This window comes from Seriola dumerili, unplaced genomic scaffold (genome assembly GCF_002260705.1).
Source record: "Seriola dumerili isolate Sdu_G_001 unplaced genomic scaffold, Sdu_1.0 BDQW01000149.1, whole genome shotgun sequence".
Lineage (NCBI taxonomy): Eukaryota > Metazoa > Chordata > Actinopteri > Carangiformes > Carangidae > Seriola > Seriola dumerili.
Genome location: NW_019174404.1, coordinates 17,052,416 through 17,068,010, shown reverse-complemented (window position 1 = coordinate 17,068,010; position 15,595 = coordinate 17,052,416). Strand labels below are relative to the sequence as shown.

General features: G+C 39.1%; 1 protein-coding gene across 2 annotated transcripts in view; it reads left to right on the top strand.

Annotated features, from left to right (window-relative positions):
- The window catches only part of sntg2 (syntrophin gamma 2), an 88,053-nt gene that overhangs the window by 63,403 nt on the left and 9,055 nt on the right, over positions 1 to 15,595 (top strand). For both annotated transcript variants that reach the window (XM_022750583.1, XM_022750582.1), the window contains exons 12-14: positions 490 to 606; positions 6,551 to 6,622; positions 6,941 to 7,150. In XM_022750583.1, the coding sequence (XP_022606304.1) occupies positions 490 to 606; positions 6,551 to 6,622; positions 6,941 to 7,150 (399 nt within the window). The remainder of the gene's footprint in view (positions 1 to 489; positions 607 to 6,550; positions 6,623 to 6,940; positions 7,151 to 15,595) is intronic.

The window sequence follows — 15,595 nt, the reverse complement described above, 5'->3', positions numbered from 1 at the left end:
CAAGCCAGTAAACACGTCTTCATCAGTGAAGCATCCACAGGCTTAATTGTGTCATACAGTTCATCACTTTAAGCAAAAGAGCAAAATCACAAGTGAGATGGTATTTTCGGGAAGGAGTGAAGACGGGAAGATTCAGGGGGGAGTGAAGCACATGAAGCAGTAGTACATACAGTGCAGATATGCTGTTTAAAGAAGAGCGGAGAAACATCCCAAGTCAATTTGGTGTGGAGCAAAGGTAAATTGTTGCAGTGCAGCTGCAGACTGCAGTACTACTCTACAGAGGGGAGTCTTTTTAAATTTAAAAGCTGCATCACTGTAGTTCTTGTTTAATTCATTTGTTTTGACAGTGCAGATTGTGCTTTTCAGGTCTGTGTCCTATTGAGCAGAGAACAGATTTTTATTGTGTGTATTTTCCCCCTTTTTTTTTTTTTTTTTTTATCTAATCAAATGGTGAAATTGTCTACATGTCAATCCTCTACATCTGTGCAGATTGTTCACATGGGCTGGGCATGTGAAAGCTCCGAGGGCAGCACTGCTGGTCGAACCGCAGCGTTCAAGTTCCTGGCACTGAGAGGACCATATTTTTATATCTTCAGAAGTCCCCCGGTAATCAGTCTTTTCCTGTCTTTCCTGTGTTGTTCACCTTTCACCTCAAAAGACACAGTGTGATTTCATTTTAAGCTCATTTGAAATGGTTTTGTCCAAAATCTGAAGCATATCACACTGGCCCACATGACTTACACTCAGGTACAAATAATTCATTAGTTCTCTTGATCTGGCTCAACGTAGAAATATGTTCTGGGCTTTTTTTATTATTATTATTTCATTTGTTTTTGAGTTTAAGAAACGTGATGATTTTCTGCTGCTGCTGACCTGCGATTGCCCCCCGCTGTGCTTTCCATTGTTTTCTGTTTTTGAAACAAGTTGGCAGCATCTGCAAAATACTGTATGCTTCAGTTATAATTGAATAAGAGAAGACAGGCGTGCAGTAACTGCTGATGAATTTATATTTGTTGTTGCCATGGCTGTGTGTTAGGCGGCACTGAAACAAGCAATGTATTACTTACTGCAAAATGGTTATTTTCATTTTATTTGCATGTACGGCTGCTAATGCATTTGCAACCAAGTGGCATTTAGGACTTTGGGACTCTTAATATGCTTGAAATTCATTAGGTAATCAGTAAAATTAACTGATCCAGTGTTTGATTAATTGAAAATCTTCCTGTTACCTGCTAATTCTTACCAAGTGTTATGCACACCTTCTTTGAGTCACAGATTGAAAGTGAAAAACCGTCTTGATGTAACATTATCTTCCATTTTAACTACAGTAAAAAGCGCATTATGGAGTTAGAAATTTACAGCCACACTGTGGCCCAGGGAGAGCATGTCGTTCTCCAATCACAGTTGGCAGTTTGATCCCCAGCCCATGTGTTCAAGTGTCTTTGGGCAAGACACTGAACAACAAATTGCTCCAGAAGGTCAGGCCAGCACCTTGTATGGCTGCCGATGGTGTGTGCCTGTGTCAAACAGCTCATCAGCATCAGCAGCTCATCAAGGTGGCCATAGTGACAGTTATTAATGCCCTTGATGATATTCTAGTCCTTAATAAATGGTTTCAACACATGTAAGATACATTTAGGTTTTGTTAAATGTATATATTTACTGCCCTCAAAATTTGGATTGTCTACTGGTAGCTTAAAAAGTCCCCGCCCTGACTGCCAGGAGAGGCGAACAGGATTTTTCCTTTTGTGCTCCGCTTGTTTGCGATATGACATAAGCTCTGTTCTCCCATTAGTATGAAAACCGCCGTTGCCAAAAATGTGACTCTTTTAATCTTCTTCCTTCATTTGGCAAGAGTTTCAGCAGGTTAATCGCAGTTACTCTCTGGCCAAGGTGGGGTGGTATGCACATTTATGAGTTGCTCACTCTGTCTCGGCGTGTCGTCTGTACTGTTGGAGAGCTTTCATCACACGTTAACTCTGTTTGACAACCTATTGTGGCTCACCTTCTCTTTTTAGGAGATTCCCAAGAAGACGCTGGCGTTTGTGTTTTTTCTCTTATAAATTTAACCGGCTGTGACAGGTTTTCAATCATGTTCTGAAGCTGCACAGTGAGGACAAACTTCAACCTGTTTGTGGACTTTGTGGCCTTTTTTTTTTAACACCCAAGTGTTTCTTGTCACACCTTGTGAGGTTGTGTAAACTGTAACATTTTGAGGACCTTTCACGAAGTGTCATTCAAGTAAATAATAGTTCAACAATTTGTGAAATACACTTCAGAGAAGATTGATACCACTGATGTTTATATCGTAAATATGAAGCCACTGCGGTTAGCGTAGCTTTGCTTAGAATATCTATAGCATTAAGACTGGGAACAGGGGAAACTGCTAGCTTAGCATGATAAAAGGAAGTCACCCAGGAGGACGCTGCACCCAGCCAAGATATGGACCAGCATATGACCTCTAATGAAAGCCACAACCTGCCATCGTTATACTTCAATTTTTGTCTGTATTTTACGCTAAGCTAACCAGCTGCTGTCTATAGCTTCATATTTACCATACAGACATGAGAGTCATATCAATCATTTTCTTTCACTCTCGGCATGAAAAGCAAATAAGCAAACTGTTGCCTTTAAGATGAGCCTCAGCCTTTCTTCATGAACAAAGTGACATAGAGCTAAGAGGGTCGGCTGGCTGTTTCTCAACCAGTTGCCTCTGGAGGATTCTGCCAGCCCTGCCCTTTGCCATGCCACTGACACTCTCATTTCATTTGGTGGAAATGAAGTGCTTCATCTGGCCAGGATAATTCGGATGTTTCATTCAACTCGCGTATCTATGCGTAATGTAGGTCACCGCGGATTACGTGCCTGCTGGAGACCAGTGCATTTAATCTGTGGTTCCATCTCCTCCAGTCTGCTACAGTCTCGGTCCAGCACGGCCCCCCGTAGAGGACCCCCTTTCTGTAGCATATTACACGGCTGTCTGTATGGCACATATTGGCAATTCCCTCTCTGCATCGATGTTGTGTGTAAGATTAGAGATGGTCACTCCAGCTGTTTGTTTCCATGGCAGGGACAAGAGTCTGGCCTTGTTTAATCTGAGACTCTCAAACTGGGCTTGTTGATACCATCAAACAGGCCTGTGTGGGGTTGGACTGTCTTTCGTTCTGCTCCGCGTATCACCACAGCAAAGAGAGAACTATCGCTGTGGGAGATCTTTTAACAGCATGGTGGGTGATGTCTGTATTTTCTCTAGGGATCTCAGTTGCCAATGGTTCTGTTGCAAAAGTTTCCAAACTCTTGTTGCATTTATTTGTTCACAAAGATTGGTAATGTAACCACAGTTGCAAGTAATTTGCTTACACTCATTAACACGAGGGAATGCTGTTTAATGAACCATATATGGTCCAAAAGTTGTCTAAATGCTGCAGGAAATGTCATGGATGTTTCCTTTACACAGAACATGCCACAGGCAAAGAATGCAAGAGTTTTTCTAATGCACAGTCGAAGGTCTGTCTGAAGTTGAAGTGAACGAAAAAAAAAGAAGAATTTAAGCCTTTTGTGGTGCTTTAACAAAAAAGAAAATAACTGTAGCCTGAGAGCAGGTGAGACCGGCAGTAAACCTTCCCTGAATGCAGAACAGTTTCAGAAATGAAAATCATTATTTTCCTTGATCAATTTGGTCCGACCAATCATGTCGATGAGGTGTTAGTGAGAGACATCCTCATCCATGATTTTAACAGATCGCTTGAAACGTAATGGATGTATAGGAGAGTCATTAGAATTACTGGATGGAGCTGGTGGGTTGTGAAATGCCAAACCTGCCCTCTGGCTTTTGTTGAAATATTGCTGTAGCCAATAATCCTGAGGTAGAGGGTTTTAATACGGTATGTCCTGGATTGCATTAGGTTAGCATTAATACATGTGCTTTAGTGAAACACCCTACAAAAACAAAATCTACTGAGAAGCCCCATGTCGGTCTCTGTCTTTGTGCGGGGCATGTAAAAATGTGCTCACTGCTCAGTGTAACATGTTGCTCACTTGTTTTCATAGCAATTCATTTGACCTAGGGATATTTGAAGCACCAATCTAATAGTTCCTTTACACCAGAGTAATGACAGTCTGCCAGCGGTGTGAAAGAGTCAAGATGAGTAATGTGACCCAGATCTACAACCCTGCCCTTGTTTTTACTGAGGGTTACTATAGTAAGCTGTGGTCACCCCTTAAAGACCCATATTACTTTATTCCACAAATACATAAAGCATACTGCTGATGATATTCTATATTTTTTTATTGTCAACAAATCTTATTAAAAGATCCAAAGCAATAATGCGTTAGTCTCTCAACACTTCCCCAGCTTTTCACGCCCATTTGTGAATCTGCATAAACAGGTCATGAATATGTGTTTTCATTTTTAAAAAAGGCAGTGTTTTCCCAGAACTTCTGGGCACTGTAGTTTTTAGCCAACATTACTTAAACAGAAGGATATAGCAGTGTTTGTTGGGGGGACTACTTTGAGCTGCGGATTAATACACATTTAGCACATTAGTGTGTATTGTGCAGCACCAAGACAATGTACAGCCTGTGTGTTCATGCTAATGAATGAATGATTGTGTGATTCAGTGATGTGTTTTTTTTGTTGTTTTTTTTTTGTTTTTGGAAAGTTATATTTTATATTGCATAAGTTATATCATTGTCTTGGCATCACATGCTGATGGGAGTAACTCATCGTAGGTTTTGGTCTTTTCATGGGATTTGTGTAATGTAAGAGAAAATAAAGAGCATCATTGAATCTGTGCTTGTTTTGATGACCCTACAAGATGTGGAGATAACATCAGGGCGGGAGTCTAGATATGAAAACCCTATCATGGTTTTGCTGATAAATAATATCAGAGAATCTCTGTGTTGGCTAGCTCAGAGACAAAGAACTGAAACACTGTTGTTTTCTTATTACTGTCAAAACATGTTTGTTTTTAGATAGTGTTTGATGTTAATGTCAATGTGAACCCAACTGTAATCAGCCACTTCTGCATGTATGTGGTGTCATCACTTAATGGATGATAAGAACTGGCTAAATCCAGCCAAATCACTCAAATCTAAGTTTATGGTGTTCAGATTTTTACTATACAAATATTACTACAGAGTTAATATAAACTCTGGTCTTGTTGATTCATATGAAAGACTTTGAGTTGTTGCAGTTTGATTAAGCCACTACATGTGCAGCAGCATCTTTTCATATACACAAGCTACAGCTCGTTTCATTGGCCTTTGTGAAAATGTGAAACATGTTCCCAGTTGTATTCTACAAGTATCGACTACAGCACTTGTATTAGAAGTTGAACCTTTTTGATCGTAGCAAAGTAAAGCAGAAATAATTTTGTCAGCAAAATTTTAGTTAGCATTAAAAAGAACTTCAGCTCTCATGAAAATGTATCAGCATGGCAGCACATGGCAACATCTAATCTGTTATCCAAAAACATCTTCAGGGTTGGAACGAGCTTCAGCTGCTCCACTTGTTTTTTAATAATAAAAACATTAACGACGGCTCTGTTTTAATCAAGTAAGCCATGACAGTGTAAAGTGAGCCATCATGCACGATCCCAGGACCTTGATACTGTAAATGTAATACAGCCCTCAGTAATTTGTTTATTTCTGCCTGTGTTTTTGCTGCTGTGACATCTTCTTCTGTTCTGCTGGCTAAATCTGCAGGGGCCTGGGGCTAATAGCAGTGTTCGTTAAAGGCTGCTGACAGCAGAAGCTTTAAATAAACAATGATATTACATAGTTTTTAATAAAATTACCATCTCTGCCTAGACAGACTGAATGAACTGCATGACATACTGCATCTCAATCCAGCTGTTTTAATGGACATTTTCAGTTTGCACATTAAAAAACCTGAGTGGAAAAATAGTGAAAAACATTTTTTAAACCTTGCTTAGGTGGAAGAGTTGGTGTATTGACAAAATAAAAAAAAAGAAAAGTATGATAGAAACTGACTTATGCAAAAAAAAAAAAAAAATGACATACATGATGCATGTAACATAAATGTCAATAATTGTCTGGAATTTTGATTAAAATTTGCACAAAATGTGAATGGAAACTTGACTGTTAAGATCATGTTACAGGGATGAATTCTTTGTAAACTTATTACAAAGGTCAATGCGAGTTTGAATCATATTTTATTACTTCTGAAACAGAAACCTGGAAGTTGGCTCTCTGAAGTTGAAAAATATATATGTTCTAAATATGTGATAGGGGATCCTCAGATTTTTTTCCTCGAGCTTCTCTCCTGTGCACGTCCTTAATGTTGTTATTACAGTTGCATCTGCACTGTGGATCGGTGTATTTCTGTACTTGTTACACCACTGGGATACCTTAGTCTTAGTGTTTATTTTGTACCTGTGCAGAGTGCAACAGGATAAATCCATTTTGTTCCCTGACAGTGGCAGTCATCCGTGCATTCGCACAACTAAGCTACCTGCCTTACTTTAACTTGCTTTTCGTCTTGAAATGCTGCCTCTTCATCTCACTCTCTTTGATGTTTATTTCTCAGATCAGTGCCGCTGACTGGGGACAAGCTGAAACAACGTATAACCTCTATGAGGTTCTTTTCAAGGTTCACAAGGTATGTTAAGAGCAGGGTGCTGTGATGTGCATCAGGGCTGTTCAAAGTTTGATCACTGCAGTCCTCATCTCAGTATAGATGGCTGTTTTTATTCTTTCTTAGCAGACAGTATAGTGTGTCAGGGAGCCAACTAAGCAAGGCTCTCTTGACCTGGAGTGATATTTCAGATCCACAAGCCAAGATATGTTGAAAGGATTTCATTTAAACTGAGAATCAAGTAATTTACTTTTCCTCCCACAGACTGAATTAAGCATTAAAAGGTGAAGAGACAGCAAAACCTTTTCCTTAACATGTAAAAATGAAGGTTTTGTGTTACAGCTGTGGATGGCGGAGGACTGCTGGCTCCAGGCGAGGCTCTACTTAGGGCTGGAGCATTCACCTGAGCAGCAGGACAATGAGTCTTTGTGCTTCAGCATTCTGGTCGGCCACGGCCAGAGCCACACCTTCGGGGTAGAGCTGGCCACAGACCTCGCTATCTGGGAGAAGTCCTTCCAAAGAGCTGTCTTCTTGGAGGTGCAGCGAATACGAGTGAGTATTTCCACATATGACAATTTTTTTTTTTTTTTTTTTTTTCTCTGTTACTAAAGAGCCTGACATTTTCTGAATGCTGCTTGGATTAAAGGAGTTCTCAAAGCCTCTCACACAACACCTTTTCCCCAACCTCAAAGGGCAGCATGAAGCATTTGATGTTGAAATTAAGACCACGGCGCTTTGTGTGCTTTTAGTTTGGTTTCTCGAAGCCAGAAGGAAGATAAGTGGCATCAACAGCCGTAGATGTCAGCAACAATGTGGGTTCTGCAGAATACAAAGTGTTGCAAAGTCTCAACACTTAACATTATAAGCTATTTATGCCAGAGCTATTGTATAGAATTGCATTAAGTTGAGACTGTAAGTGTTTCTGTTATTGTGTCAAGTCCATTCAATTAACATGACAATACAGTACATGGTAGCTACGCTCATATAAACATTAACTTAGATGAGTGACATGATATTCATAATATACATACAGTATAACAGTACATACATTACACACAACACAAGATACAGACAATGTCAGAGAAAATATGTCGTACTTTAATAATCAGAACTCAAATTCTACGGAAGCTGAGGCATATTCATATTTTTAATCGAACAGAGCTTCGTTTTCTCAAGATAATGGGATAATTGTTCAGTTATCTCGACATAGCGGAATAATAATTTTTTTTATCCGAACAGAGCTTTATTTTACAATATTACAATTATTGTGTGATCTCGCCGTAACAAAGCTCTGTTATCTCAAGATAACGGGATAATTATATGGCCTTTCCCAGCTTCCGTACTTCTCTAAAGATTTGTTTTAAAGAGAGAGAGAGTTTTAAAAGAGAGTTTTAAAATTATAAAAATAAATGAATTAATTAATAAATTAATGAATTAATGAATTAATAAAAACACTTTTTTTTCCTTGAGGGAATGAATTACATTCAAACATTAGCTGCCTATATAGGAGTTTGGTCTAGTTTTGGTCAATATAACCTGCCCTCTTGAAATAGTTAATGTGTCAGTACAAAAAGTTCTATTTTTATACAAATGTATGGGGTATTGTAATTATGATATTTCTGAAAAAACAAGCAAGGGATACAGTAATCTGCTTTCAACATCAAGTGAGGGGAGACTTTAATGAAATCCACTACGTTTGATCTTAAAGCACTGAGGCTCCATGCAGGTTGCTTTGTTCGGTCTGGAGAGCTCCACTGTACTTATGGACAGTAATTAAGATGGGAGGAAATTGAACAAGAACTGAGTCAGTTATTAAAGTGTAGCCTGTTGATTACAGCAAGACACCTTCCCATGTCGCTGAAATGCTGATGATTGAGTCTCACTTCAGTCAGTGGCACTGCAAGTAAAAGACTTCGATATTAAATTTGATGAATTGGTCACATTTGTTTTTTAATCACTGCTGTCCATTCATTTAATGCTTCAACAGTGATGGCGTGATGAAAAGTGTTTTCTGTTGACACAGTATGGGTCCTGGGCTGTTTTTTTTATTTTTTTTTATTTCTCTTATTAAGAAATTAATTGAATTCAAAATTGGAATTTGGGCACCACTCTGTTTTCCATAAATGTTATTGTTACTTTAAATGCATTTAGTGTGAGTAACCTAAAGAATTAGTCCTCACCTCAATGAGCCATTAAATTGGCTCTTAAGCAAATTTGTGTCAAGTATAAAGGCGATCAGCTCTTATGGAGAGTGCATTGTTAAGCAGTTCTCTTGTAGCTGCTGTCTCACGTCTGTCAAGAGGCTCGAACCTGAACATTCATTGGAAAATTTACAGAGGATGAGTCCAGGCCTTATTTTTTTTTTTAGTTTTTTGCCATCTTTGTATTCCACTTGTGTTTAAATTTTTATGACTTACCTCTCTATGCTTCAATTTACTGTCCAGTGCACACACATACACACACACACACACACACACACACACACACACACACACACACACACACACGCAGGGCCAGCTGGGTCCAAAAAACACAATACTTTTCCCTGCTGTTCAATACGGCTGCATACAGTTTATGATTGCTTGCTACCCGTGTGCAAAATGTTGTTATTTACTATTTTTACTGCCATGAGTTAGATTGTTCAAACATTTTGATGCTTCTTTACTGGATGAATTCAGCTGGGTAATACTTCCTAGTGGTAGTAACAAGTAGAATATGTGGTTTTTTTTGTTTTGTTTTGTTTAAATCTCCATTGTGACTCACTAGACATTATTAATGGAAGAGGTATGTTAACACAAGTGTAAACACAACAGGAAATCCAGCGAAGATGACAGGACGATGTATTAAATATTAAGTCACAATAACATTATCAATAGTGGCCAAGATGAGCGCGAAATATCTGCTACTGTTTGTTGGCAGCAATTTTGCTGGTCTGTTTGCTCGTCTAATTTTTCCAACTGGACACAGCAGAAAACTGACAGTGACGTAACTAAGGATGAGGGATGTGAAAAGACTGTGCTCTCATAACTGACATTGTGAGAACGGTCTTGTTTTACATTTACTCATTTGGCAAACACTTTTATCCAAAGCGACTTAGGAGTGGGAGAAAACACTAAAGCCCCAGTGCAATACTTTACTGTACTTGTGGCGTCTGACAGCTTTGTGAGGACCAAAATGCTGGACCCCACTTGGTTTTTGGGGTTAGGGTTAGAATTGGGTTCCGGAAAGGGTCAGACATTCTTTTGTGATGGTTAATTTTAGGTTTAGCCTTTTGCACCCCATTGTATGTATGTATATATAATATACTGTGCTTACACACTGTGTGAGCTCCATCGTGTGACGGATTAATTGATTTGTACACTGTGAGCATAAAGTTTGCAGCGTCTGGCCGAACAGAAAGGCTGATTAATACGTTTAGAACACGATCAATGAAAAATCCAGAAAAAAAACTCTTTTCTTTTTCTCCTTTCAGCCTGTTACACATTTGATATTTTCTGCACTATTGAATTAAATTAATTATTAAAATGATAAAGTATTAAATTATATAAATCCAATATTGAGCAGTGTGTGTCTCCAGCAGGTCTTCCGCAGAACCTGAAAACTCTATGGCAAATGTTATAGAAAAAGATTTTCATGGGAACTGCTGAACAGTTCTTAAAACATTCCTTGCACCACAGAAATATAAGATGTAGCATGGTCAGTTATTCATTTTCACTAGAGAAAGCTGAATGAAATGGCGTAAAGGAAAAACACTATAACATAAAGTGTTCATTCATAGTTACATACCTGTGTCGCATTAAATGCAGAACTGAATAGTTTGAAGCAGAATTGTCAGATGAGGGCAAAGTATCTTCAAAGTCTGAACGACGCACAACTCAACACACACCTCTGTTTGGCCTTCACCAGCACTGCTTGAGTGTATCCTTATTTCTTCTTCCATCTAACCAGTTTTAATAAAGTGAGACAAAGATGAAAAGAGCGGGACTCTAACTTTTTGAAACAAGAGTCTCCTACGATAAGTAAAGTTAATTATAAGCACAGATATGGGGTTCCTTGCTTAAAGCACTAGCACTGTAATCATTCATGGGTCTTATATCTGTGTCCGTAGTATCATCACTTTCTCATTGAGCTTTTAAAGCCTCCACTGAGCCGTAATCACACAGCGTATTCAGGAATTAAGAAAGTATGCCACATGTCAGGTCAGACTCTTCATGAAATGGCCAGCAGTGTCTTTTATAATTTTACCCCATTCCCACCCTTTCACCCCTCAAGTGCAGCCAACCAAAGATAAAGGCTAAAAATGTTACCAAGCCGGAGGGCTTTGGTGCTCAGGACCCTTAAGTAGGGACATTTATAAATATTACAAAGCAGAGCACCTGTCAGATGATATTTGAATCACTAGCAGACTGAAATCCTTTCCGGGTCAACATGGGAACCAGATATAATTAAATGGCTTCCTATTTCACCAGTTGTCCTTAAGGATAGTATATGTGGGTATTACACCAGCAAGCAGAATGGCTGACTCTGGCATGGGACACTGGCTCTTTAGCTAAAACCATCAATGTGAAAGTCTTAGGGACCATGCATAATCCCTTTATGTTCGCACGGCTCATGTGGTCACTCAGAGTTTAGAGTCGTAATTTCACCACACTCAATTATGTTCTCCAGTTAATTCTGCTCATTCTAAGTCCCAAAGATTAAAAGCAGCGGGGATATGTATGTTTTATATACCACAACATGACATTTTCATTAGTGCGCAAGTGAAACTAAACACATGTAGATGAAGTTACTGATTTCTGTGCTGTTTGAGATTTCCGCTGTTTCTTTTAAAAACATTTGATTGGACCATCTGTATCCCATGATGCATTTGTTATTGATGGGAGTGGTCCCCTTTTAGAATGAGAAAGCCACTAGCATGTACAATATTAACTACAAAATAAATAAGAAATAATGATCAAAATGAATAAATAAGTACAATGTTAAAATTGAAGGAAGACTAGCCCTCTGTGTCCCGGGCAGTGTGGCGGACATTACTGGATGCTTCCCACTGGAAAGACTAGAGAAGCAGCTTATGGCACTCTTAATCAGTGGTGGGGAAGTTAACCACCTACGAAGTTTACATTCAGTGTTACTTGCCAAAACACAATGTGTGTGTCTATGAGGTCTAACAATGCATTTCTTTCCTCATAAAAGAAAGATTAAAAAAAAAAAAAAAAAGTATTCTGTGTAGGCCTATTGTTTAGATCTGTTAGATCTGATTGCTGGCAATCTTCTTCTTCACTGCCTTTGTTTGTGCGTTGCTACGCTTCTTTACTTGTTACTGCCACCATCTATCGATCAGAGGTATACTGTGAAACCCGTGGGTGTGAACATGTCCCATTGACAAAGGCTGGGGCTTGTCAAGGGGAGAGGAGAAAAGCACATGTAGCTGTGAATGTATCAGTGCAATGTATATGCACTTTAGGCTATTTAATAAATGCTACAGCTCCTCACGACCAAAATTCCTGCATCTTCCCTCTGCTTTCCAACTACAGTCCGCAGGATATGAGCCAGGAAAGGGTAACAGTGAGACAGGTAAATGCAGGATTCTGCCTTGTCACTGGAGTGTGTCATTGTCAGTTAATGGTAAATATTTTAAAGATTACCATAGAAATGATTTTTGTCAGTTCAAAGGAATAATCCAATACTTTTTCAGCCAGGAACGAGTGCAGGGAGGTGAAGATGTGGCTTTCCTATGCAGCAGGAGAGACTTTCAGCATAGGAAAGCACAGAGGACAGGCCTTGAATTTAAGAGAGAATTGCTTGTTCGGCTCTGCTTGGCTATCTGTAAAAGCCACCGCACACCACTGGTGCATGATACAAACAAAACAGGTAGCCTCTTGTAAAAACATTGCTCCATGTTGCTATCAGTGGTGAAAAAACCTCCACAGTTTGCTTCTGAGTTTGAAATGATCTCATTACATCCTCTTGTGACTACACTCACGACATCTCTGATCAACCATAGTGGGTGTTTTCCCCCAATTCACCATACGACTATTCTGGCTTGGCGTACCATAATGAGGCGAAGACAGATGCCACACGCGAAAACTTAAAGGGCTCTCACAACGTAGATGCATGTTCGACATTGCACAGAGCAAGACCATTATTTCCAACGGAAAGAACGACTGCATTCTCTAGGGCAGCTGCATGAGCCATAGCAGCATGTGCACTAATTTTGTGCTTCTCTAAGTTCCCGTAGGGATGAACCTCTACTCTAGACTACTAGATTTCAAGTATGGCAGAAAATAACTGACAGAAAAATGAATATTGTCATTATTTACATGTACATTGTAATGTAGTCCATATCATCCTGGTTATGTACTGCTCCTCCTTCTATGCATGGTCTTGAGCGAGCAATTTGTTCTTGCATGATGGTCTGAAACTGGCGTTGGACAAGCCGTATAAAGGTGGGATTTATACTGATGTATTTCAAAATAAGATATTTTAGTTTTAGAGGAGATGGGCTTCATCCCCATCTCTGAACAGCACATAAAGCTGCATCCTTAAGCGTTTCAAAGCGAAGCATCAGGACCTGTCTTCAGCACATTGGATGAGACAATCCCTAACAAGGTTAAGGATGATCCAGTGTAATCCCAATAAATGTAAACACCCTAAACCTACTGTAAAGAATCACAGAGAAATGATAATAATGGGACTAAATGTATTGGCTTCATGCCTTCAGTATTTGAGGACCATGAGGATCTGTTCAAAATCAACATTATCAATATTATCATTAAAGTGCGGGTACATGTGCATGACTGGGGTGACTGAGGACAATGGTGACTTCAAACACTCCACTGTGACCACCAACACTCTGTGGTAGCACACTGTCATTGTAACAATCCCTGAACAAAATATTTAATCCATGTGTTCACTTAACAGTTACAGAAAGAAAAATCAGAGCACATTGTAATTCCCTCATGCAAGGCTCTGTGAGCACTGCACTATCCAAGCAGCATACACTGTAATTTCCCTTAACACTGTGCATGGAAAAAAACGAAGCAAAGAGGGAGCACAGACTGGCTTTAAATGGCTTTAAATTCAGATTTTATGAGTAAGACATTTCACAAAGCCTTGTTAATAACTCCATATGCACTAAATGTTTGAATAAATTACGTCACATGATTTCACTCAGCAGACAGCAGAACCATTAGAGGCCTTCAACCTATTTTTTATGTTCAGAATCTATATTTTTCCACACACTTTGATAGCATTCAAAGAAAGAGATTGAGCAGCCCACTGTGTTGATTGTCTGTTTGTTATATTACGTTTTTACTTGCCTCAGAGTCAGTGCAGAACTCTGTCACAATGAAAGTAATTAACCAGTTAAAATATACAGAAATGATGTGAGATGGTGACAGCTATTATAAACATTGTTGTAAACAAAGAGCCTCCAAGCGATTAGGTATTCAAGAGATGACCATGCTTTCAGAAGGGTTCTGTTACACTTTTTCATTTATTTTTATTTTTTAAATGAGCTATGAAAGGCCTGGGACATACAGTCTCAATCTTTTATCAACATTCTGTATGTTCTTGTTCTAATACAAGTCAGCTAGAAACATAATAGTAAGGGGGAGATGTAGTTTTAAACCAACTAATGGGGCTAATGTTATAGCTAGCTAGCTACAGCTGATAAACAGGAGTCATTTCAGCCAGCAAAATTGACAGTTGCTGGCTAGAAATGAGGACTCTGCTTTGTCCTTCTCTCTCTGAAATCAAAAGCCCATTATTTTAAAAACATTTCAAAGAATTTCTACAAAGAAGAAGCATGTGCTAAATTGGGGTTATTGGTGAACACACAGTAGCTTGACTTTCAGACACTATTCGAGTTTCTATAAAGTAATGGAAATAATAGGCTTGAGAATAATGAAGATGTTAAAGACAAATGATTTGTTGGTTAAATGTATCATATTCATTAGTACAATATTAAGATTAAGTATTTAATTTAGCAGCATTACTAAGAAGTTCAACTTCTTAAATTGTTCAGGTTTTGTCTCCTATATGCACCTTGTGCTATATGATAGATATAACCAGTACAATATGACAATAAAGAGGTACAGGAGCTCTCACTAAGATAAAAATCCTGTGAAGGATCACCTCCTGAACTAAAGGCAGCAACTCAGTAATAGAGTCCAGGCTGTTAATGTGTGTTTAGGTAGGCCAATGTTAATGTTTGCACAAAAGCAAAAATCAGCTGCGGGGTAAATGAACAATGAACATGTTACACTCTTTCTTTTCACTGTATCAATATCAAGTCCTAGTGCAGAACTCCTCTGCCGCACTAGGCAACATTAGCTTCAAAGGGGAATGATAATCTGCAGGGGTGTTTGATGCTGCAGCCACACAGTTAGCTCTTAACCGGCTAACTGGGCTGGATCCACTCTGGAAGGGACGTCAGTGTCAACTGTCGAGTTGCAAGTGACGTTAAGGACAGTTGGAAATCTAGTCTGACACATATCTCATACTGTGTAATCTTCTGGATAGACTGAATGATCTACACATATAAATACAGATAACATTCAAGATAGACCAACACCTACAATAAAAACTGTGAAGTGGATATTTAATGAGAGCATTCTCTAAGTGATTCTGGAGTTTGAAGTCAGGGCTGCATGGGCAGTTTTCCCCAATATCAAAATAAAAGCAAACAGGATGAATGATAATGTAGCATTTTTTCAGTCTTTAATGATGCAAATGTGGGACACTATCCTTTGGGAAACCAATGAAAGTGATGAAGGATCTCAATTTGCCTGTGTTCTCCAGCCAATTAGGCCACCCTCCTGTGGTTTCTGAGTAGCGCCCAGCAGAGTCCGACGTAGCCTGCAAACTGCCTGGATGCGTGCATTACATAAACATTGCTGATGGGGTAGACGTAGGGGGTATAACGGACAAAATCGTCCAGGTTGCATTTCCCTCTGCATTTTTTTTTCTTCTTTTGAGATGATGAAACCCAACATG